Source organism: Pongo abelii, chromosome 8 (assembly GCF_028885655.2).
Source record: "Pongo abelii isolate AG06213 chromosome 8, NHGRI_mPonAbe1-v2.0_pri, whole genome shotgun sequence".
Lineage (NCBI taxonomy): Eukaryota > Metazoa > Chordata > Mammalia > Primates > Hominidae > Pongo > Pongo abelii.
In genome coordinates, this window is record NC_071993.2 from 47,696,024 (window position 1) to 47,721,206 (window position 25,183).

At 39.7% G+C, this 25,183-nt stretch overlaps 1 protein-coding gene across 2 annotated transcripts in view; it reads right to left on the reverse strand.

Annotated features, from left to right (window-relative positions):
* Positions 1-24,070, reverse strand: part of LOC100440486 (zinc finger protein 33B) — a 49,447-nt gene extending 25,377 nt beyond the window's left edge. Inside the window, exons 1-5 of one of the 2 annotated variants that reach the window (XM_063727538.1) lie at positions 23,956-24,069; positions 22,420-22,472; positions 18,758-18,843; positions 17,798-17,942; positions 17,422-17,517 (exon numbers count right to left, since the gene is read on the reverse strand). In XM_063727538.1, the coding sequence (XP_063583608.1) occupies positions 17,422-17,517; positions 17,798-17,942; positions 18,758-18,843; positions 22,420-22,472; positions 23,956-23,978 (403 nt within the window). In that variant the 5' untranslated portion in view covers positions 23,979-24,069. Of the gene's footprint in view, positions 1-17,421; positions 17,518-17,797; positions 17,943-18,757; positions 18,844-22,419; positions 22,473-23,955 lie in introns of both variants that reach the window. The other variant, XM_063727539.1, reaches the window with a different exon arrangement.
* Positions 24,071-25,183: the final 1,113 nt, after the last annotated feature.

Consider the following 25,183-nt stretch of genomic DNA (forward strand, 5'->3'; position numbering starts at 1 on the left):
CAATAATCATGTACCAATGTTGGTTCAACAGCTGTTGCAAACATACCATTCTAATATGTTAATAACAGCAGAAACTGGGTAAATGGCAATTCTCTCTACTACCTCCCCAATTTTTCTGAAAGTCATGAAATAAATTGAATGTTTTAAATAGACAAAGGAGATACATAAATAGCCAACGAGTGCATAAAAAGATGTTCAACATCAGGCTGGGAGCAGCGGCTCATGCCTGTAATCCCAGCACTTTGGGAGGCCAAGGCGGGTGGATCATGAGGTCAGGAGTTCAAGATCAGCCTGGCCAACATGGTGAAACCCCATCTCTACCAAAAATACAGAAATTAGCTGGGCGTGGTGGTGGGCACCTGTAATCCCAGCTCCTCAGGAGGCTGAGGGAGAGAATTGCTTGAACCCAGGAGACAGAGGCTGCAGTGAGCTGAGATCGCACCGCTGCAGTGAGCTGAGATCACACCACTGCACTCCAGCCTGGGCAACAGAGTGAGACTCCATCTCAAAAAGAAAAAAAAAAAAAAAGACGTTCAACATCATTAGCCATTAGGAAATGCAAAAAACCACAATGAGATACCTCTTTACAACTACTGGATTGGTATAATAAATAATAATAATATTAATAAAAAGTGTTGGCAAACTGGAGAAACTGGAAAATTCATGCATTGCTGGCAGGATTGTAAAGTATTGTGGCTGCTATGAGAAACAATCGGGCAGTTCCCAAGAAAGTTAAACACAGAGACACCATATAACCAGCATTCTACTTCTAGGTATATATCTGAAATGACTGAAAATACATGTCCATGTGAAAACTTATACATGAACAATTACAGCAGAATTATTAATAATAGTCAAGAAGTAGAACTAAAACCAAATGTCCATCCACTGACAAATGGATACATAAAATGTAGTATATCTATACACCATGTTATATGGCAATAAAAAACAAGTGAAATATTGATACATGCTACAACATGGATGAACCTTGAATATGTTATGCTACGAAAAAGCAGCCAGGCAGAAAAGGTCACATACAGTTCCATTTTTATGAAACATCCAGATTAGGCAAACCCACACAGACAGAAAATTCAATTTTGGTTGCCAAGGGCTACAGGAAAGGGGAAAAAGAAATTAATTGCTAGTGGATATTGGCTTTGTTTCAGGGATGATGACAATTTGCTAAGAAACATTGTCGGCCGGGCGTGGTGCCTCATGCCTATAATCCTGGCACTTTGAGAGGCCTATGCAGGCAGATCACTTGAGATCAGGAGTTCCAGACCAGCCTGGCCAACACAGTGAAACCGTGTCTCTACTAAAAACACAAAAAATTTTCTGGGCATAGTGGTGCACACCTGCAATCACAGCTACTCGGGAGGCTGTGGCAGGAGAATCACTTGAACCCAGGAGGTGGAAGGTGCAGTGAGCCGAGATCTTGCCACTGCACTCCAGCCTGAGTGACAGAGTAAGATTCTGCCTCAAAAAAACAATTGTCGGCCGGGTGTGGTGGCTCACACCTGTAATCTCAGCACTTTGGGAGGCTGAGGCATGTGGATAATCTGAGGTCAGGAGTTTGAGACCAGCCTGGCCAACATAGTGAAAATATAAAATCAGCTGGGTGTGGGGGCATGCAACTGTAATCCCAGCTACTCAGGAGGCTGTGTAATCCCAGCTACTCAGAGACTAAGGCAGGAGAATTGGCTTGAATCCGGGAGGCAGAGGTTGCAGCGAGCTGAGACCATGCCACTGCACTCCAGCCTGGGCGACAGAGTGAGACTCCATCTTAAAAAAAGTAAAAAAAATTGTCAGGAAGGATGCACAATCCCGCAAATACACTAACAGTGATTGATTTATACACGTAAAATTGGTGAAGCGTACAGTATGTGAACTATATCTCATAGAATTCTCAAGAAAATTGTTTCTTATATACCTGTTTTGTGGTGTATAAATAACACAACTGATATGCATTGTTCTTACAGCCAACCACCTCACTAATTTTTTTAGTAATTTAAATCACTTCTGTGTAACATTTACTTTTGCTTGTACAGATAATCAAATCGTCTGCACACAAAATGACAATTTGACTTCCCAACCTTTATGTTTTATTATTTTTTTCTTGTCTGTGTAATGGACAGTAGATCCTCTATGAGATTCAGTAAAACTGGTGATACAAGAGATCCAGCATCTCTCATATAGAAAGTGTGCTGTGATTTTTCAACAAACAGTGTACAATATGTTTTTGTCCATTACCTTTATTTTATTTTTTGAGATGGAGTCTCGCTCTGTTGCCAGGCTGGAGTGCCGTGGTGCCACCTCAGCTTACTGCATCCTCCGCCTCCCAGGTTCAAGCAATTCTCCTGCCTCAGCCTCCCAAGTAGCTGGGACTACAGGCATGCACCATCATGCCCGGCTAATTTTTTGTATTTTAGTAGAGACGAGGTTTCACCATGTTGGCGAGGATGGTCTCTGTCTCCTGACCTCGTGATCTGCCCACCTCAGCCTCCCAAAGTGCTGGGATTACAGGCATGAGCCAATGCACCCGGCCTGTCTATTATCTTTATTAAAGATTAAGAAGCTGAATTATTTATAGTTGGTAGGCAATTTACAAAACTTTTTATTTGAAGAAAATTGTTCTTTCTTTCTTTCTCTTTCTTTTTTTTTTTTTTTTTTTTGAGGCAAGGTCTCACTCTGTCACCCAGGCTGGAGTCAAATGGTGCCATCACAGCTTACTGCAGCCTTGACCTCCTGGGCTCAAGCGATCCTCCCACCTCAGCCTCCCAAGTAGCTGGGACCACAGGCACGCACCACCACACCTGGCTAATGTCTTTACTTTTTGTAGAGATGGGGTTTCACCATGTTGCCCAGGTTGGTCTCAAACTCCTGAGCTCAAGTGATCCACCCACCTTGGCCTCCCAAAGTGTTGAGATTATGGGCATGTGCCACCGCACCCAGCCTGGAGACAATTCTTAAACTGACATGCAGCTGGAAGAAATAATGAGAAGATTCTGTATACCCCTCACCCAGTATTCTCCATGGTAACAATTTGCAGAACTATAGTCCAATATCAGCCAAAAACTGACACTGATTAATTCAATCAACCTTATTCAGATTTCACAAGTTTCACATGCATTAGTTGTGTATATTTAGTTCTATAAATTTTGCCACATGTATAGATTTTTGTTAAAATCACAACATTGGGGACACAGAACAGTCCCATCACCAGGATCCCACACATGGTAACTACAGCCATCTCCCACCCTCTCTGCCTTCCTAACGCTGGCAACCATGAATCTGTTCTCCATCTCTATGCTGTCATTTCAAAACTGTTACACAAATAACAGATCATGAGGTATTATGATAAACAGCCTGACTGCATTTGTGATAATTGGCTGCTAATAGATTTCAAATCCCACCCATCTCCCCTCTTACCCTACATTTGGGCAAGCCAATAATAAAGCCTAGGTGGTCCCTCCCTCAATGCCAGTAGGAAACTCAAACCACACAAACTCCATCCTTTTTGTGTGTGCTCACCCCACCCCAAATTCCTAATGACAAGCAGCCATTCTTCTCCCTTCTTTCTCAATCCACATTTAGACCTGCTTAGGAGCCTGGAAACCTGTCTGTATAAGTAATAAACTCTTTTTTACACTCTTGATATCATTACCAGTTTTGATACCTAAACCAAGCGTAGGGGGTAGGAGGGTTCATCCCAACTCTATGGGGTGGACCAGAACAAACATGTAAATTTTTGAGATTGGGTTTTTTAAAACTCAGCTTAATCTCTTGAGATTCATCCACAATGTTACATGTATTGGTCATTCATTCCATTTTAATACTGGGTAACACTTCATGGTATGGACACACCACACGTTATTTATCCATTCAAGAACATCTGGATTATTCAGGTTTGGGCTATGACCCATAAAACTGCTATGAAATTTTTTTGATGGAACATTAACTTTTTATTTGTCAAGGATAAATGTCTAACAGTGCAACTAGTGGTTCACAAGCTAAGTTTGTTTTTAGTTTTAAATGGAACTGACAAACTATTTTCTAGAATGACTGTAGCATTTTACATACCATCAAAAATGTATGAATAATTCAGTTTCTCTAAATCTTCACCAGCACTTGTATTATCACTTGTATAAGGCAGGTCAAATAAGAGCATGATAAAAACATCTTTCATTATGATGTGTCTGGGTATAAGTCTCTTTGCATTTATCCTTCTATGAGTTTGTTGAGCTTCTTGGATGAATATATTAGTGTTCTTCAACAAATTATGGGTGTTTCTGCGAATTCTTCAAAAAATTTTTCTTTCCCTTTCTATTCTCTCATATTGATACTCCCATTTGTATATGCTGGTGCACCTAATGATATTCGTTTCCTCAGGTTTTGTTCATTTTTCATTATTTTACTGGCTCTTCCTCAAATTACACAATATACATTGATCTGCACCAGACAACCCAGTTTCTGCCAACTTAAATGGCAATTATTATTGTGTTGCCTATTGATAGTCCTGTGCATGGGTCACATTTTTCCTGTTTCTTTGCGTATCTCATTTTGTTGTTCTTCTTGAACGGACAACTGGTCCATTCAGTTAACAGTGTTGAGTGACATAATCAAATGATGGAGTACACAGCTCCAAACTGTCTCCACACAGAAACACAAAAAACAAGAACTATAAAAACCAACCTTGTTAGAACTCTGGAAAACAATTAAAGGTTTACAGTAACCAAGTGAATGCTAAATCAGGAAAAAGGCGACTTCAAATGGTGGGAAAGTTTTGTGGCATTTTTACTTTACAAGAGACCCTCATTAATATTAGGAGCTGATATCTCCTCAGAAATCAATTGAAGGCCTGAAGACAGATGGATGACATTTATAAATTCCTGAAAGAAAACAACTATCATCTGAGAATTCTCTAGCTGGTAAAACTGTCCTTCAAAATGAAAGAGAAATGAAGATAATCCCAGATAAACAAATGCTGAGTTTGTTACTACTAGGCCTGCTATACAGGCAACACTAAAAGGTGTCTTTCAAGACGAAATAAAAAGAAACTAGACTCAAATCTGGAGGAAAAATAAAGATTTCCAATAAAGTTAACTATATAGACAAATATAAAAGCCAGGGTCATTATGTTTGCTTTGTAACTCCATTTTTTTACTTCCTGCAGGACTTAAAAGACAAATGGATAAGAACTAAATATAAATTTACATTATGGGCACACAATGTATAAAGACGTAATCTGTGACAACATAAAGGGGATGAGTAAGGTGCTAGGTAGAAGCAAGGTTTTCATATGATATTGAAGTTATGAGGGAATCAATTCAAACTATATTGTCATGAATTTAGAATGTGAAAGTAATCCCCATGGTTAACTACAAAGACAATATCTAAAAAATATACATAGAAGGAAATGAGAAGGCAATAAATATAAAAATCAGGCCAGGCGTGGTGGGCTCATACCTGTAATCTCAAGCACTTTGGGAGGCCAAGACGGGTGGATCATTTGAAGCCAGGAGTTCAAGACCAGCCTGGCCAACATGGCAAAACACCATCTCTACTAAAGACGCAAAAATTAGCTGGGTGTGGTGGCACGTGCCTGTAGTCCCAGCTACTTGGGAGGCTGAGGCATGAGAATTGCTTGAACCCAGGAGGAGGAGGTTGCAGTGAACCAAGATCATACCACTACACTCTGGCCTGGGGAACAGAGCAAGACTTTGGTCTTGAAAAAAAAAAACAAAAACACGAAACACAAAGAAGGCAGTAATAAAGGGAATATGGGACCAAAGAAGGTATACGACATACAGAAAACAAAATGCAATATGGCAGAAGTGCTTCCTTGTTGGTGATTACTTTAAATGATAATTGCTTGAACTCACCAATCAGAAGACAGAGGCTGGCAGAATGGATTTGATTTATTTATTCATTTTTTAGACAGGGTCTTGCTCTGTCACCCAGGCTGGAGTGCAGTGGCACAAACAGGACTCACTGCACCCTTGACTTCCTGGGCTCAAGGGATCCTCCTGCCTCAGCCTCCCAAGTAGCTGGAACCACAAGCACACACCACCACACCCAACTATTTTTTTTTTAATTTTTTTTTGTAGAAACGGAGTCTCACTTTGTAGACCAGGCTGGTCTCCAAGTCCTGGGCTCAAGAGATCCTCCCAAAGTGTTGGGATTACAGGTGTCAACCACCCAGCTACAGAATAGATTTTTTAAAAACATGATCAAACTACACATTGTCCAAAACAAACTGACTTAAAATCCAAAGACACAGATAAATTAAAACTGAAAGGCTGATAAAAGATACTCCATGAAAATAGCCACCAAAAGAGAACTGGGGTGGCTATACTAACTTCACTCAAAATAGATTAAGTCATAAGCTGTTACAAGAGACAAAGAAGGATACTATATATGAATAAAGGGTCATTCCATCAATAAGATATAAAAATTATAACTATATATGTACCAAGCAGCATCCTGAAACATGTAAAGCAAACACTGACAGAATGCAAGGGAGAAACTGACAGTTCTTACAGTTAATAGTTTTAGACTGAGGCTGGGCATGGCGGATAGCACCTGTAATCCCAGAGGTTTGGGAAGCCAAGGTGGATCACTTGATGCCAGGAGTCCAAGACCAGCATGAGAAACATAGTGAGACCCTGTTTCCACCAAAGGAAAAAAAAAAAGATAGCTGGGCATAGTGGGCATGGTGGTATACAGCTGTAGCCTCCTCAAGAGGATGAGTGGGGAGGATCACTTGAGCCTGGGAGTTCCAGGCTGCAGTGAGCCATGATTGTGCCACTGCACTCCAGCCTGGGCAACAGAGTGAGACTCTGTCTCTTAAAAAAAAAAAAAAATACAAATGCAAATGAATAAATGAATGAATGAATGATGTGTATGAATACAGATACAAAGCTACACAAACACAAACACACACACACAAATACCAGTAAAATATATTTAATTGTATATTAACAGGAGTATACACCATGACCAAGTGACCAAGGGGGACTTATCCTGGAAATGCCTGTGTGGTTCAACATAAGAAAATCAATGTTAAAAAAAAAAAAAGAAAAGAAAATGAATGTAATACACTTCATTAATAAAACAAGTAAAAAAAGGACACGATCATCTCAGTTGATGCAGTAAAGGCAGTTGGCAAAATCCAACCCCCTTTCAGGATAAATACATTCAGAAAACACAAAACAGAATAGAATTTCTTCAACATGATAAAGGGCACATATAGAAAATTCACAGCTTTATATCATATTCACTGATGAAAGAAAGCTTTCCTCTTAACATCAGGAAGAAGACAAAAATACTCACTTTTGCCAGTGCTATTTAACACTGCAGTAGAAGTTCCAGCCAAACAAGAAAAAGAAAGAAAGGCATCCATTGCAAAGGAAGACATAAAACTATGTCTACTCACAGGTGACATAATCCTAAAGATAGATCATAAGGAAACTACAAGAAAGATACATAGCTAATGAATGAATTCTGCAAAGTTGAAGGATACATCAACACACAAAAATCAATTGTGTTGCTACACACCTGCAAAGAACAATCTGAAAAGAAAATTAAGAAAACAATTCTATCTACAGCACCATCTAAAAGAATAAAATACTATCTAGAAATAAAGTTAACAAAGAAGGTGCAAGACTTGTATACTAAAAACTACAAAATACTGATGAAAAATATTAAAGAAGGCATAAATAAAGGAAATAGTATCTCATGTTCACAGTTTGAGAGATGTCTTATTGTTAAAAGGATAATACCATCCAAAATGATCTACAGATTTAACACAATCCCTATCAAAATTCCATCAGCATTTTTACCAAAATAAAAAGCTGATCTTTAAAGTCACATGGAATTATAAGGGCCCTGAATAGCCAAAACAATTTTTAAAAAGAAGAACAAAGTCAGAGGACTCAAAACGTCCAATTTCACAACTTATTAGAAAGCTACAATAATCCAAACAGTGTGGTCATGTCATAGGTGTAGACATACAGACAAATGGAATACAAGTGAGAGCCCAAAAATACACTACCTATGGTCAACTGATTTTTGACAAGGGTGTCAATTCTATTCACTGGGAGAAAGAAAAGCCTTTTCTTTCAGTTGATGCAGGCCAAATATTGTCACGCTACTGACATGAAATACAACAGTCATACTAACAGACAAAATAGATTAGAGGTTACCACAGGCTGGTGGGAATGGGAATGAGTAGTTACTGCTTAATGGCGATAAGAGTTTCTGTTTAAAATGATGACAAATGACCAAAAAATGATGCTGGGTTAACTGGATTTCCACATGAAAATAAAGTTAGAAAATAAAGTTAGATCCCTACTTTGACTATACACAAAAATGAACTGAAAATAAGAGCTAAAACAATAAAATGTTTGGAAGAAATGTTCAGAAGAAAACATAAGGAAAACTTTGGGTTTGGTGATGGATTCTTAACTATGACATAAAATGGATAAGCAACAAAAGAAAAAGTAGGTAAGGCCAGGTGCGGTGGCTCATGCCTGTAATCCCAGCACTTTGGGAGGTCAAGGTGGGTGATCACCTGAGGTCAGGAGTTCAAGACAAGCCTGGCCAACATGGTGAAACCCCGTCTCTACTAAAGCCACAAAAATTAGCTACTTGGGAAGCTGAGGCAGGAGAATCACTTGAACACAGGAGGCAGAGGGTGTGGTGCGCCGAGATCGCACCACTGCACTCCAGCCTGGGTGACAGGGTGAGACTCTGTCTCAAAAACAAATATCTGTGTATATATACACGTTAAAAATAATTCAGTGGTACCCCGAAAAGCTAAAAGAAATACACTTTGATAAAACAATTCTACTCCTAGGTTTATATCCAAAAGAACTGAAAACAGGAACTTTGAGCAGATAATGATATGCCAGTGTTCACTGAAGCATTATTCACAACAGCCAAAAGGTGTATGACCCAAATGTACATCAACCGATGAATGGATTAAACAGCCAGAAAAGAAAGTCTTGATACTTGTTACAATACAGATGAAAGCTGAAAGCATCATGCTAAGTGAAATAAGGCAGAGACAAAAGGCCAAATGTTGTCACACTACTGTCACGAAATATTCACAACAGTCAAAACTCACAGAGACAAGCTAGATAAGAGGTTACCATAGGCTGCTGGGAGCAGGGAATGAGTAGTTACTGCTTAATGGCAATACAGTTTCTGTTTGAAATAATGCAAATGTTTTAGAAATTGTGGTTATGGCTATACAACATTGTGAGTGTAATGCCACTGGACTGTACACTTAAAAACTGTTAAAATGGCAAATTTCATATTATATATATTTTACTACACACAAAACAATATATTGTCAAAATGCTCCAGCATCATTTGCTGAATACCTGACTGAATTTCTTTTGCATTTTTGTCAACAGTTTGTCAAATGTCTTAGCTTCAGCTGCTGTAACAAAATACCATAGACTGCATGGCTGAAACAACAGAAGTTTATTTCCTCACGGTTCTGAATGCTGGAAGTCTGAGATCAGGATGCCAGCATGGCCAGGGCCTGGTGAGGACTTCTTCCCAGCTTGCAGTTGGCCACTGCATATTTACATCGCCTTTCCTCTATGCACATGGAGAGTGAGCAAGCTCTCAAGGCACTAACCTCATTGGGAGGGCCCCACCCTCATGACCTAATCTAACCCTAATTACCTCCCAAGGGCTCCACATCTCCAAACACCACCACACTGGGGGTGAGGGCTCCAACATATGAATTTTGGGGAGACATGAACATATAGTCTATAACAGCATAATCAATGTTGAAGTTTTCTATTCTTTTCCATTGTTCTATGTGTATGTTCTATCAATGTGTATATTCAACCAACATCCTGTCCTCTTATTATAGCTATTAATATATACATACAGTAGTCACTCCTTATCCAAGGGGGATACACTCCAAGACGCCCAGTGGAAGCCTGAAACCTCAGATAGTATTGAGCCCTATGAATACTATGTTTTTTCCTAAATATACAAACCTATGATAAAGTTTAATTTATAAATTAGGGACAGGGAGAGATTAACAACATCATAAAATAGAAAAGTTATAACAATATGCTGGCATTGCTACTCTTGCGCTTTAGGGCCATTATTAAGTAAAATAAGGGTTACTTGGACACATATAATGACAGTAAATAATCAAGACAATTACTAAGTAATTAACCCATGGGTAGCATATACAGCCTGGGTATGCTGGACACAGGGTTGATTCATGTCCTGGGACAGGACAGTGCAAAATTTCATCATGCTACTCACAACAGTGTGCAATTTAAAACTTAGGAATTATTTATTTCTGAAGTTTCCTATTTAATATTTTTGAACCACAGTTGACCTCAAGTAACTGAAACTGCAGAAAGCAAAACCACAGAAAAGGGGAGACTAATGTAATAAGCCTTAACACTGGATACAATAATTCCTCCTACTATTCTTTTTCTCAAAACTTCTGAGAAAAAAATTTCTCAAAATTGTTTCGTATTTTATATATATATATATAGTTCCTTCGACTGTTTATGGAAATTTTGGAATAAGCTTATTTAAAGCTGAGAAAAACCTTACTGGAATCTTGACAGGAATGCCATTAAACTGTAGGTCAATTTGGAGAGAACCGGCATACTTACAAAGTTGAGTTTCCCAATCTATCAAGAGACCATGTATCTTCATTTATTTCAGTGTTCTTTTATTTCTTTCATCAGCATTTTGTAATTTTTAGCACAAAGGTCCTATACATATTTTGTTCAATTTATACCAAAGTATTTAATTTTCTATGGAATAAGTGGTATTATGTTTTTAATTTAGATTTGCATATGTTCATTGTTAGCGGAGAGAAATTGATTATATGTGTTCATCTTGGATCCTGAAACTTTTTGGAAATCATTCATTCATTCTGGGAGGTTTTCATTTTGTTTTCTTTTCTTTTTTTTTTGTTTTTGAGACAGAGTTTCACTCTTGTTGCCCAGGCTGGCGTGCAATCATCTCAGCTCATCACAACCTCCACCTCCCGGATTCAAGTGATTCTCCTGCCTCCCGAGTAGCTGGGATTACTTGCATGCGCCATCACACCCAGCTAATTTTGTATTTTTAGTAGAGATGGGGTTTCTCCATATTGGTCAGGCTGCTCTTGAACTCCTGACCTCAGGTGAGCCACCCACCTCGGCCTCCCAAAGTACTGGGATTATAGGCATGAGCCACCATGCCTGGCCTGAGGTTTTTATTTTCTAAGATTCCTTGTAATATTCTGCATATATAATCGTGTCATATGTAAATGTAAACAGTTTTATTTCTTCTCTATGTGTATGCCTTCTATTTCATTTTCTTGCCTCATTGTGCTTGAAAGAAGTTACAGTACTACAATGAATAAGAGTGGTGAGAGCAAACATCCTTGCCTTGTTCCCAGTTTTACAGGGAAAACATTTCATCTTACCAGCAAGTATATCTGCTATCGCTATTTTGTGCATGTTCATTTATCAAACTGAGGAAGATCCTCTTAATGTCTTGTATGGAGATTTTTTTATCATGGATGGATATTGCATTTTGTCAAATGCTTTCTCTATATTAACTGATGTTATATCATTTTTCTTCTTTAGCCTATGGTAGGTTAATTATATTGATTGATTTCTGAATGTTGAACCAGCCTTGCTTGTATAACTCAAGTAAATCCCATTTGGTTATAATGTATACTTTTTACATGACTATTTTCTATTTGCTAGTATTTTGTTAAAGATTTTTGCTACTAAATTTATGGGAAGTATAGGTCTGTAGTTTTATTATTTTTGTACTGTCTGTATGGTTTTGACATCAAAATAATTTTTTAAATATGTTAAGAAATGTTCCCTCTTGGCCGGGTGCAGTGGCTCATGCCTGTAATCCCAGCACTTCGGGAGGCCGAGGTGGGTGGACTACAAGGTCAGGAGTTCGAGATCAGCCTGGACAATAAGGTGAAACACCATCTTTACTAAAAATACAAAAATTAGCCGAGCATGGTCGCATGTGCCTGTAGTCACAGCTACTCGGGAAGCTGAAGCAGGAGAATCACTTGAACCCGGGAGGCAGAGGTTACAGTGAGCCGAGATTGCACCACTGCACTCCAGCCTGGGTGACAAAGCAAGACTCCATCTAAATAAATAAATAAATATATATATAAATAAATAAATAAAATAAAGAAATGTTCCTGCTTCTATTTTTTGAGGACATTGTGTAAAATCATCATTAATTCTTGTGTAAATGTTTGGTAGAATTCTCTAGTGAGAACAACTCTCTTGTACTTGGAAATTAGTTTTTTGGAGGTTTTTATTTAAAGTTCAAATTCTTTGATTCAAATTATGTCAACCTTTATGAAAACCTATGGGTCATTCAAATTATCTGTATCACCCTAATTGAGTTGTAATAGTTTGTGGTTTCTGAAGAACTGGTACATTTCTTCTATGTTGTCATTTTTCTTTCTTTCTTTTTCTTTTTTTTTTTTTTTGGAGACAGAGTTTTGCTCTGTTGCCCAGGCTAGAGTGCAATGGCGCATTCTCAGCTCACTGCAACCTCCCACTCCCTGGGTTCAAGCCATTCTCCTGCCTCAACCTCCTGAGTAGCTGGGATTACAGGCATGCACCACCACGCCAGGCTAATTTTTGTATTTTTAGTAGAGACGGAGTTTCACCATGTTGGCCAGGGTGGTTGTGAACTCTTGACCTCAGGTGATCCGCCCACCTTGGCCTCCCAAAGTCCTGGGATAACAAGCATGAGCCACCACACCTGGCCTATGTTGTCATATTTATGAACATAAAGTTGTAGACAAGATTCCCTTATTATACTGTTAAATGGATGGTGGAGTGATATTCCCTGTTTCATTCCAGATATTGATGATTTTTCATCTCATTTTATATTTTTAATCAATATTGCTAGATGTTTATCAATTTTATTCTTTTCCAAAGAACCCTATGTTTCATTAGTTTTCTCTACTTTTTCCTATTTTCAATTTTACTGATTTCTGCTTCCAGTGTTATTTTCTTCCTTCTACTTAACAGAGGTTTTATTTTGCTCTTTGCTAGTTTCTTAAGGTAGAAAGTCAATTATGGGTTTGCGACCTATCATCTTCTCTAATGTTAGCATTTGGCACTATAAATTTCTCTATCAGCACTGCTTTAGCTGCCTCCCACATATATTGACATGGTATGGTCTCATTTTCATTGTCTATGCATTTCTACTATTGAATTTGAGGCCCCTTCTTCACTCTAGACATTATTTAGAAGTCTGATGTTTAATTTCTAAATGATTAGATATTTTCCTATTGTCATTCTGTTACTGACTTGTAGTTTGGTTTCATTATGGCCAGAAAACATATATACTCAGAATGATTTCAATTCTTTTAAATCTGCCAAGGCTTATTTATGGCCCAGGATATGGTCTATCTTTCTGAATATTCCATGGACACTTGAGAAAAAAACTGTATTTTGCTGTTGTTGGGCACTATTCTTTTTCCTCTTTTTTTTTTCTTTGAGACAGAGTCTCACTCTGTAACCCAAGCTACAGTGGAGCAGCACAATCTTGGCTCACTGGAACCTTTGTCTCCTGGTTCAAGAGATTCTCCTGCTTTGGCTTCCTAAGTAGGTGGGACTACAGGCATGCACCACCATGCCTGGCTAATTTTTGTATTTTTAGCAGAGACAAGATTTCACCATGTTATCCAGCCTACTCTTGAACTCCTGACCTCAAGCAATCTGCCCGCCTTGGCTTCCCAAAGTGCTGGAATTACAGGCATGAGCCACTGCACCTGGCCTTGTTGAGCACTATTCTACAATGATGCTTCAGTCCTGTTGGCTGATGTTGCTGTCCTGTTTTTCCATATCTGCTAGTAATCACATAGCTAGTAATTCTATCAATTGCTAAGAGGGAAGTGATGAATTTTCCAACTACAATTAAAAATGTGCTTTTCGCTTTTCAACTCAATCAGTTTTGTTCTGTGTACTTTGAGGTTTGCTAGAGACACATTTAGGATCATTGCATTTTTGTTGGATTGATCCTTTTATCATTATGTAATGTTCTTTTTGTCTAATAATTTTCTTTGCTCTTTGCTCTAGAGTCTACTGGTCTACTGTATTTTGTTTTGATTAATGTTTGTACAGTTTATCTTTTTATATACTTTATCAACCTATGTTGTTCACTATGAGTTTCCTAAGAAAACATTTTTAGGATGGGTGAAGCAAGATGGTGGAATAGAGAACGCCACCGATCATACCCACTCCCCCGCAGGAAGACTAAGATTGGCAACTATCTACACAAAAGAAGCAGTTTCACAGGAACTAAAAGTCAGGTGAGCACTTACAGAGCATGGTTTTCACTTCATATGGCTGAAAGAGAACTGTTTGGAAGTTCCTGAAAAAACTAAAAATAGAGCTATCATATGATCCAGCAATCCCACTCCTAGATATATAACCAAAAGAAAAGAAATCAGAACATCAATGAGATATCTCTGCTCCCACGTTTACTGCAGCACTGTTCACAAGAGATAAGATTTGGAATCAACCCAAGTGTCCATTCACAGATAAACAGATAAAGAAAATGTGGTACATATACACAATGGAGTACCATTCAGCCATAAAAAAGAATGACAGATCCTGTCATATGCAACAACCTAGACGGAAATGGAGGCACAGAATGTTAAGTTTTGCATGTTCTCACTTATTTGTGAAAGGTAAAAATTAAAACATGGAGATAAGGTAGAAAGTAAAAGGACGGTTACCAGAGGCTGGGAAAGGTGGTGGGGTGGGGTTGGGGGAAGGTGAAGATGGTTAAAGGGTACAAAAAAATAGTTAGAAAGAATGAATAAGACCTAATATTTGCTAGCACAACAGGGTGACTGCAGTCAAAAATAATTTAATTGTACATTTTAAAGTGACTAAAAGAGTGTAACCGGATTGTTTATAACACAAAAGATAAATACTTGTGGGAATAGATACCCAATTTACCCTAATGTGATTACTACACGTTGCATGCCTGTATCAAAACATCTCCTGTACCCCCAAAATAAATATACCTACTATGTACTCACAAAAATTAAAAATTTTAGAATCATGTTTTATGTTTTTTCCACTCTAGCAATTTATATTTTAATTAGTGTACTCTGATCATTTACATTTAAGGTAAATATTGCTCTGTTACGCTGCTATTTGTTTTGTTTTCTGTTTTCCATTCATCTGTTCCTTTTTTCTTATTTTCTGATTAGTTACCTAAATATTTTTTTAGATTCCATCTTGGTTTATTTATAGTGTTTCTAAGTGTACCACATTTTATAGTTTTCTCAGTAGTTGTTCTAGGTATTAAAATGTACTTATGTAAGTTATCACAGTCTATCAAGCATTTTACCACTTCAAGTGAAATGTACCAAGTTTCATTCCACTTAGGCCCCTTTACCCTCCCCACTTTTAAAATATAATTGTCTTCAGTGTTTCCCCTACATACAGAGCAATTTGCTCCAACCATCAAAAATGATTCTAGAAACTCATGAGAAAAATATATTTATCCCCATTTTTGCCAACCTCTAATCTTCTTTCTTTCCTGCATTCCAAGCCTTCTTGTGTTATTTCCTTTCTATTTAGAGAACTTTTAGCCAATTTTTAAAGGTAGGTTTGCTAGCAACATTTTCTCTTAGCTTCCCTGTCTAATAATGCCTTTAGTTCCCCTTTATTCATGAATATAGTTTCAAAAGATATAGAATTTTTATTTGATAGTGCTTTCCTCTCAGTACTTGAGAAAATATACTACTTCCTTCCTGCCGCCACAGTTTCAGAAGAGAAACCCACAGTCATTCCCTGCAGGGAATGTGTTGTTTCTCTCTGGCTACTTTGAAATTTTTTTTGGTCTTTAGTTTTCAAAAGTTTAATTACAGTGTGAGTTTGCCAAGGACTTAACTTATTTGATGTTACTTCAGACTCGGGAATGTGTAGTTTTATATCTTTTGCTAAATTTGAGAAGGTCCAGCCATTATTTCTTCAAATACTTTAAACACCTCTTTCCCTTCCTTCTGATGTTACAAATGTTAGTTCTTTTGTTATTGCCCCACTTTCCAAATACTGAAAGAATCAAACTTCATCCCATTCCCTCCTGCCTTCCGGCTTTGTCTAAGCTACCACAATCACTCGTACGGAAAACTACCACAGGACTTTAATGAGCTCTCTATGCCCTATGCCCTGCCCAATATTTTCTCTACAGAGGTGAGAAAGATCTTACAGAAATATAAATCAGATGTTGCTCACCTGCTGAAAATCTACCACTGAATAGATTTTAACCAAATAAGGCTTATGATAGGCTTACCTTTGGACTCTAGCTGCCCCCCTCACCTCACCTCCTGCCCTTCCTCCAATCAAGCCCTCCCTTCAGCCACTGTGACTTTTTGGTTATTCCTGAAAACCACCAAGCACATTCCTGTCCAAGGCTAGCAGCCGCTATTACCCCTGCTGAAAAGGGGCAGAATCCTCATGGCTCACACAGTCATTTCATTCAAATTTCTGCTCTAATGTTGACCTCAGTAAGGTTTCCCCTGACTGTTCCTTAAAGTCATCTAACTTGCTTTAATTTCTTTCATAGTCTTTAAAACCACAGAACATTTAATATACATAAACATAAGTATACATAATATACTTAGAGGCATAATTTTATTATTATTATTTTTTATATTTACTTATTTTTGAGACAGAGTCTCGCTCTGTTGCCCAGGCTAGAGTGCAGTGGTGCAATCTCAGCTCACTGCAACCTCTGCCTCCCGGGTTCAAGTGATTCTCCTGCCTCAGCCTCCCAAGTAGCTGGGATTATAGGCACCTGCCACCACGCCCAGCTAATTTTGTATTTTTAGTACAGATGGGGTTTCCCCATGTTAGCCAGGCTGTTCTCAAACTCCTGACCTCAAGTGATCTGCTTGCCTCGACCTGTGCTGGGATTACAGGTATGAGCTACCACGCCTGGCCTAATTTTTTTCATTATCATATCCTCAGCACACAGCAAGTACTCAAAAATTATTTGCTGAGTTTAAAAATCAGTGAATAAAAAATTCTGACAGCAGAATAAACACAAAACAATGGAGGTTGAGGTGGGACACTGAAAGTGCTTTGAGAAAAATAACCAAGAAAAACAATAGTAAAGTTGAGGTGGGCAAAGACTGAACTATTGGCAGGTGTAAGAATGGTAAACATTCAAAAAATGATTCAAAAAGGAAAAATTTTTTGTGAGTAGTATCTGGAGGTTTGATTTAGGAATTAGCATTCTCCATCACTTCCAGAGGTTAGGACCCCTATGGAGATGTTCTTGAAAAATGTTCCAAAGTTGCCAAACCCTGAATTAACTACTGGGAAACAAAAAATCCCCTGATGTGAATCTGTGCAGTACATATTAACTCACCTGGAAAGCTCCAGCTTGGAAATTCTTCCTCCAGTCTCCATGGTTCTTCTCCTTGTTCCAGCCTGAAGATCACCTCTGGTTTGTGAGCACAATACCCTGTTAACAGGAAATAATTTAGGATTTGGACCAAGCAGTCTAGACTTCAGGCCTTTGAAGCAGGAAGAAGCTTCTGGGGCTGCTTCAAGTTGCCAGGGAAATATTTTCACTGGAGAGGTGAACATAAGTATCTTCTGGTGCTCAGAGGTGATCAATCAACACTGACTCCTGAAGCCTAACCTAAGCCTAAATAATGTCATTAAACTAGACAGACTGCCTATATGCTTCATAATCAAAATAAACAAATGCTATTTAAAATGATACAGTGAACAGACCTTACCCACTGAGACAAGGTTGCTGTAGTTCTCCAGCATCACATCTCTATACAGAGCCCTCTGACTAGGGTCCAGGTGCTGCCACTCCTCCTGGGTGAAGCCCACAGTCACATCTTTAAATGATACTGACCCCTGGAACTTCTGTTCTACCTGAAATGTTCAGAATTAGGTGGCATGAAAAAAGAAGTATGGGCTAATCCTTACCATGATTATTATTCACAGAATATTTGTTTTGCTTTATACTTTTAGGGAAAAAAGAAATCATAACAGAAATATTCTGCCATTAATGCATTAAGATATTAATTCATGCAAAAAAATTATCGAGTTCCCACAATGTACCTGGAACTATCATCACTCCTGGCAACACTAAGATTAATAAAAATCTTCCTGTGTTCGAAGAACACACAGAGTGGTAAGAAAATATACATGGTAACATGTTGCAAGTACTAAGGTGAAAGTACAAACCCAATAGACTAACATTAGAAGCAAAGTTAGCTCTGCTTTGAGTTTCACTGAGGAAGTACAGCTGTTGGTTGAATTATGAAGAACATTCTATTACGTTCTTCATAAGCACGGGGCCATGATGCAAGCAAAGGTGAGGGCCTCCAACAAACTGCAGACATCAGCAAAAGGGCAGACAGCACAGGAAGTGGCCTGGTGCTGTCTTGAGAAGAAAAGCCAAGGAAATGGGTTATACAGTAATTTTACACCAATGTTCTCTAAAGTATTTGATCATTTGCCATTTTCAAGAATATTACTGAGAACTACAGATTTATATTTACAAATCACAGAAATAAATTGTCAGTATATTTATTACGAATTCTAATTTAATTCTCATTTAGATTTAAAAATGTAGAAAGCCTGATATTTTCTTCATCGCAGTACATATTCTAGGTTCTAATCCTTTAATTCAGAGACAATAATAAGGATGTGTAGAAAATGGAAAGATTTTGGAACTATTATACTTGAAACCTCTGTGGAGTACATAGGAGAAAACATCCAATTGGATTGTTCTGGATATCCTCTAGGGCACATCTTTTAGGGATCACTGCTGTGAAAAAGGGAGAGCCAAAGATGAGACGTGAGCATATACTGCAATTACGTGACCAGGTTTTGTTTACAGAACCAATTCTATTGAGAACGGCAAAGGACAAAACAACACTTACATAAACTACTGTAGAAGAAACCAGGATGCAAATAGGGCATGGATAATAGGAGACAGAGCAACAAAATGTGGTCACCAATTCATTAAGATAAAAAATGTTTCCTCTGGCTATCCCCATGAACAGCTGCCCAGATACTAGGGCCACAATGTAAACCAGGAAAGTTAGGGCAAAATAGGTTGGACACGGTATTCTAGCAAGAAATGTCCTAAAAACATTAAATTTGAAGCACAGGCTGGGCACAGTGCCTCACGCCTGTAATCTCAGCACTTTGGGAGGCCAAGGCAGGTGGATCACCTGAGGACAGGAGTTCGAGACCAGCCTGACCAAAATGGTGAAACCCCATCTCTACTAAAAATACAAAAAATTAGCCAGGCGTGGTAGCAGGCACCTGTAATCCCAGCTACTCAGGAGGCTGAGACAGGAGAATCCCTTTAACTTGGGAGGCAGACATTGCAGTGAGCCGAGGTCGGCACCACTGCACTCCAGCCTGGGTAACAAGAGCAAAACTCCATCTCAAAAAAAAAAAAACGAAGCATAATATGAAGATCAAGAATGAAACAAGGACTACAGAGACATTTATAATATAGTGGTGCTCAAAGCCATCAAGAGAAAATCAGAAGGATGTCAGAAAACTGGGGAAAGAAAATAATCAAGAATGGAATTGGAGGCTAAGCACAGTGGCTCACATCTGTAATCCTAGTACTTTGGGAGATAAAGGCAGGCAGCTCACTTGAGGTCAGGAGTTCAAGACTAGCCTGGCCAACATGGAGAAACCCCGTCTCTACTAAAAATACAAAAAAATTAGCCAGGCGTGGGGGCGGGTGCCTGTAATCTCAGTTCCTGGAGAGGCTGAGACAGGAGAATCACTTGAACCCAGAAGGTGGAGGTTGCAGTGAGCTAAGATCGCACCACTGCACTGCAGCCTGGGCAACTCTGTCTCAAAAAAAAAAGGTAAGAAATTCCTCCCAAATTTATATATAGGTTCAATTCAACCCCAAAGAAAGTCTCAGCAAGTTATTTTAAGAATACTAACAATATTTGTATGGAAATGCAAGGAACTAGGAAGAGCCAGGATTTGCTGAAGAAAAAATGTGTTAAACCCACTACTAGACACTAAGATGTTTCACCAAGTGTGGTACTGGCACAACCAACCAACAGAACATAGTCCAAAAAACACACAGACATATATGTACACATAATTGATGACAAATATCACAATGTAAAACAGTGGGGAAAGGATGGTGTCTTCAAAAATAATTCTACACTAACTGTATGAAAAACAGGAATCTGACATCCACTTCATACAAAAGTAGACACCCATTCCAATGAAAGAGAGGTAAATGTGAATGCCAAAACAATAAATATTTTAAAAGATAACAAAACAGATTATCTTCATGACCTCGAAGTAGGTAAAGTCATCTAAAATAGCACACACCATCAACAAATAAACTTAAGAAACTAATCTAGGGATTGGTAAACTTTTTCTGTAAAAAATCAGACATTAAATATTTAGCCAGGCATAGTGGCTCACACCTGTAATCCCAGCATTTTGGGAGGCCAAGGCAGGCGGATCACTTGAGGCCAGGAGTTTGAGACCAGCCTGGCCAAGTGAAACCCTATCTCTATTAAAACACAAAATTAGCCAGGTGTGATGGCATGTGCCTGTAATTTCAGCTACTGGGGAGGCTTAGCCAGGAGAATCCCTTGAGCCCTGAAGGCAGAGGCTGCAGTGAGCCAAGATCGCACCACTACACTCTAGCCTGGGTGAGAGAGTGAGACACTCTCCAAAAAAAAAAAAAAAAATCAGACATCATTATATTTGGGGCTTTGCAGGCCAAAAGGTTCCTGTCACAACTAGTCAACTCTGCCACTGAAGCCACAGATTAAATGTAAATGAGTGAATGAGCAGGGAGGTGTCAGGATTGTGAGGGGGACAACACGGCAGCTGCAGGAGTGCTGGCAATGTTTGTTTAGATGTATGTATTCACTATTTGTGCCATGGATTTGTAATAATTCATTAAGTTCTATATTTAAAATTTAGGGGTTTTTCTATCTGCTACACATGTAGAAATAAGATTCATTAAAAATTAAAATATGTAATCCCAGGACTTTGGGAGGCTGAGGCAGGCAGATCATGAGGTCAGGAGACTGAGACCAGCCTGGCCAACATGGTGAAACCCTGTCTCTACTGAAAATACAAAAATTAGCTGGGCATGGTGGCACATGCCTGTAATCCCAGCTACTTGGGAGGCTGAGGCAAGAGAATCACTTGAACCAGGGAGTCGGAGGTTGCAGTGAGCTGAGATTGCACCACTGTGCTACAGCCTGGCGACAGAGCAAGACTCTGTATCCAAAATAAAAAAAAAAAAAATTAAAATACACTTTAATTTATTGGCCGGGCACAGTGGCTCACGCCTGTAATCCCAGCACTTTGGGAGGCCCAGGAGGGCAGATCACGAGGTCAAGATATCGAGAACATCCTGTCCAACATGGTGAAACCCCGTCTCTACTAAATCTACAAAAATTAGCCAGGTATGGTGGTGCACACCTGTAGTCCCAGCTACTTGGGAGGCTGAGGCAAGAGAATCGCTTGAACCCAGGAGGCGGAAGTTTCAGTGAGCCAGGATCGCGCCACTGTACTCCAGCCAGGCAACAGAGCGAGACTCTGTCTCAAAAAAATAAAAAAATAAAAAAATTAAAATTAAAATACATTTTAACTTATTGATCAAACAGTACATCCAAAAGAAAATTGGAACCTGTGTAAAATAAAAATTAAAAAAGCAGTTTGACTCAACAGGCTGCACTCATTTCAGGGCTATCACTGGAAGGTTATTCACTATGGGTCCCTATGTTATAACCAAAAAAGGTATCTGCCAGGAAGTCTTTGCGTCTTCAGAGGAGTCAGTTTGTCTGTATCCAGTGTCTTCCTTTCTGCCATGGTTGTTGGAAACATAAGAAACACATGAAGCTCAACTTAGTGACTCTAGCTTGGCCCTGCTATTGATCTGTTACTTTATATTTTCTGGGAAGTTCAATTTTTATCTATTACTAATTTCTCATCTTAACATATTGACTCTTGGCCAGGCACGGTGGCTCACGCTTGTAATCCCAGCACTTTGGGAGGCCGAGGCGGGCAGATTGCCTGAGCTCAGGAGTTTGCGACCAGCCAGGGGCAACACGGTGAAACCCATCTCTATTAAAATGCAAAAAATTAGCCAGGCGTGGCGGCCTGTCTGTAGTCCCAGCTAATCGGGAGGCCGAGGCAGGTGAATTGCTTGAACCCAGGAGGCAGAGGTTGCAAGGTTGCAGTGAATGGAAATGGGACACTGCGCTCCAGCCTGGGTGACAGAGCGAGACTCCACGTCACAAACAAAACAAAACAAAACAAAACAAAATACTGACTCTTACAAATCTCACAAAGTCCACCGCAAAATAAAGTAGGGAATTAATAAACAACTTACCTTGTTCATTTTGTTCTGTTCTTGGAAAGACGGAGACGACTCTGAAGATACAGCTGAGTCAGAAAAAGAGGAATGGGGTCATGAAAGATTTGGCCTCCCTGGGAACTCCCTGATTCTTCTGCCCTAAGAAGCCATACACACCCACTAGGTAAAATGCTCCCTCTGGGAGAATATCAATGTCCTCTGACACTTCGGAATAGGGGGTAGAAATGGTGAAAGAACACCCTAATATAACTCCAACATAACCATGTAGCTCTTGGGCACAAGATTTTTCACCGGGTGAAAGTAAATATTTGCTTCCTAAGGATTTCAATCTCCCTCGGTCTTCACAAAAAATGTATAATGACAATATTGGCCAAACAAGTTAACAATACATTTAATGAAGAAACATTAACACTAAAACCATTGTAAAAAATAGGACTAAGCTATGGATTTTCCCAGTAATGTTACTTAATCTCTGGTGAGTGAATCCACAGAAAGCCATAAGTATCAGTGCTTCAAAGAAAAAATCCGTTTTAATTTCTTCGTCTAACTTTGTTGCTATTTCTCAAAAGGATGTTTTAAACTTGCTTTGATGTGTGTGGAAAAGTAGACAGTACTGGCTTAGGGGTCAGGAGAAGTGACTTTTAGTTTTCCCTACTAACAAACTTTGATCCTGAACAAGTCAGTAACCTTAACAAACAAAAAACAAAAAAATTATTTTTTCTTCTAACAAATGAGGCAAAATTAGGTAATTTTTTTTCTTTTTTGAGACGGAGTTTCGCTCTTGTTGCCCAGTCTGGAGTGCAATGGTGCAATCTCGGCTACCTGCAACCTCCGCCTCCCGGGTTCCAGCAATTCTCCGCCTCAGTAGCTGGCATTACAGGCATGCGCCACCACGCACAGCTACTTTTAGTATTTTTAGTAGAGACGGGGATTTGCCATGTTGGTCAGGCTGGTCTCGAATTCCTGACCTCAGGTGATCCACCCTCCTCAGCCTCCCAAAGTGCGGGATTACAGTAGAGAGCCACCGCGCTAGGTCAAAATTATGTAATTCTTGAAGATCCTTCCTGAGTGCAAGATCAAGTTAGGACAGAGGAACAGCAAATAACAAGATGGGGTGATGGACACTAGAGGGCAGTTCCGAACCTAAAGAGGATGAACACAGAATGGGAAACAGAGTCCGTAGGTCGGGCAGGCGACTGCACCCGCCCTTCCCTACCCAGGTATGGCAGCGCCCTAGCACACGCACAACACGCTCGACCAGAGAACTGCCCCTTCCGCAAGGTTCAGTGCTCGGACCGCGCAAGCGCACATGCCCTCCTCCGCCGCCCCTACAAAAGGGGCAACGCACACGGCGTAGCTTGCTCCCTACAAAGCTGCGGCTTTGAGGAACCGGCCTAGCGTCCTGGCAGACATGCTGCAGCCCCGCCGTCCCCGGCTTCTCTGTGAGGTCCCTGGGACTCCTCGCCACCACCTGGCACTGGTCCCCTGCTGCCTGCTCCCGGAGTCGCGCGGGGCCCCCTCTCTGTCTGTGCCCAACCCGCGGAGGCTTACCTTGCTCTCTTTTCGGATTGCATTCGCCATAAAAGAGCCCGTAGACCCTTGAAATCCTGGGACCGCCTCCCACGCAAAACGTGAGACAAACAAAAGGAAAGGCGGAAATGCAGAGGTAGCAAGTGGACGAGGCATGCGCAGAGCCTACGCGCAAAGCCTGGCGCTGTCGGCGCTCAACCTGGAAACTACCTTTCCCGTGAGGTCGCGAGAGCAGCCCTTCGGGATTGGCAGAGAGGTGTCCCACTAGGCAGTGGGCGGATGCGGCCTGAGTTGGTGTGGGAACTAGCTGCAGCCCTGGCTCTCCCAGGGCGACCCAAAGGGATGCACTGCAGGGGAGGTCTGTGTGCAGCCAGTGTGCAGGTTAGACGCAGACGCCTCAAGGAAAGGACATCTGTGTGTCAGTTTCACTTTAAATGTTAGGAAGTAGATCTCACTGATACAGTTTAAAAGACTTTGACACTATCAGCGATTCTTTGAGAGCGGGGATGGGGGGATGGGGGAGGTGCCACAGGAAAGCTACTTCATCAAAATCGTTAACGCAATAAACGGAAATTGAAAAGTCAGAAAACAGACATAATCTGAAACAAGAAAATAAATGTCACATGTGATTTCGTCTGTGACATTAAAATTGTCTGACTAAATGGAAATACATTTAGTCTATCTGTACCTTTCTTAGGAAGACAAAATTCCTAAAAGAATATCAACAAATTTTTGTATGTATTTTTTCTCTTTGATCTTTAGTGTATTGTGTACTATACAAAAGCATTCTTAACTTTATCCAGAGTAAGTAAAAACCTAAATGAACAGCCATTATACGTTTTAAAAAGCTGGAAAAAATGCCTGAGAACTATCTATATCTATCTATATATATAATATTGCTCTGTTCAAAGTAGTTTGGCACCTGCTCCATGGAAATAAGACACCATGATTAACAGTATTCTTTAATGTGTAGTAAATACAGCATTTCAAAACGGTGAGGGAAAGAATGGAGTGTTCCAAAAAGCATGTCATTCCTAAACAATTTGGAATGTAGAGATATACATAGATCACACGTGATAAAATTCACATGTATACAATATTGAAACATTTAAACCACTGAACGAGTATAAATTTTTGAAAATTGACATGTGGGCCAGGCACAGTGGCCCACACCTGTAATCCCAGCACTTTCGGAGGTGGAGGCAGGAGGACCACTTGATCCTTGGAGTCCAAGACCAGCCTGGGCATT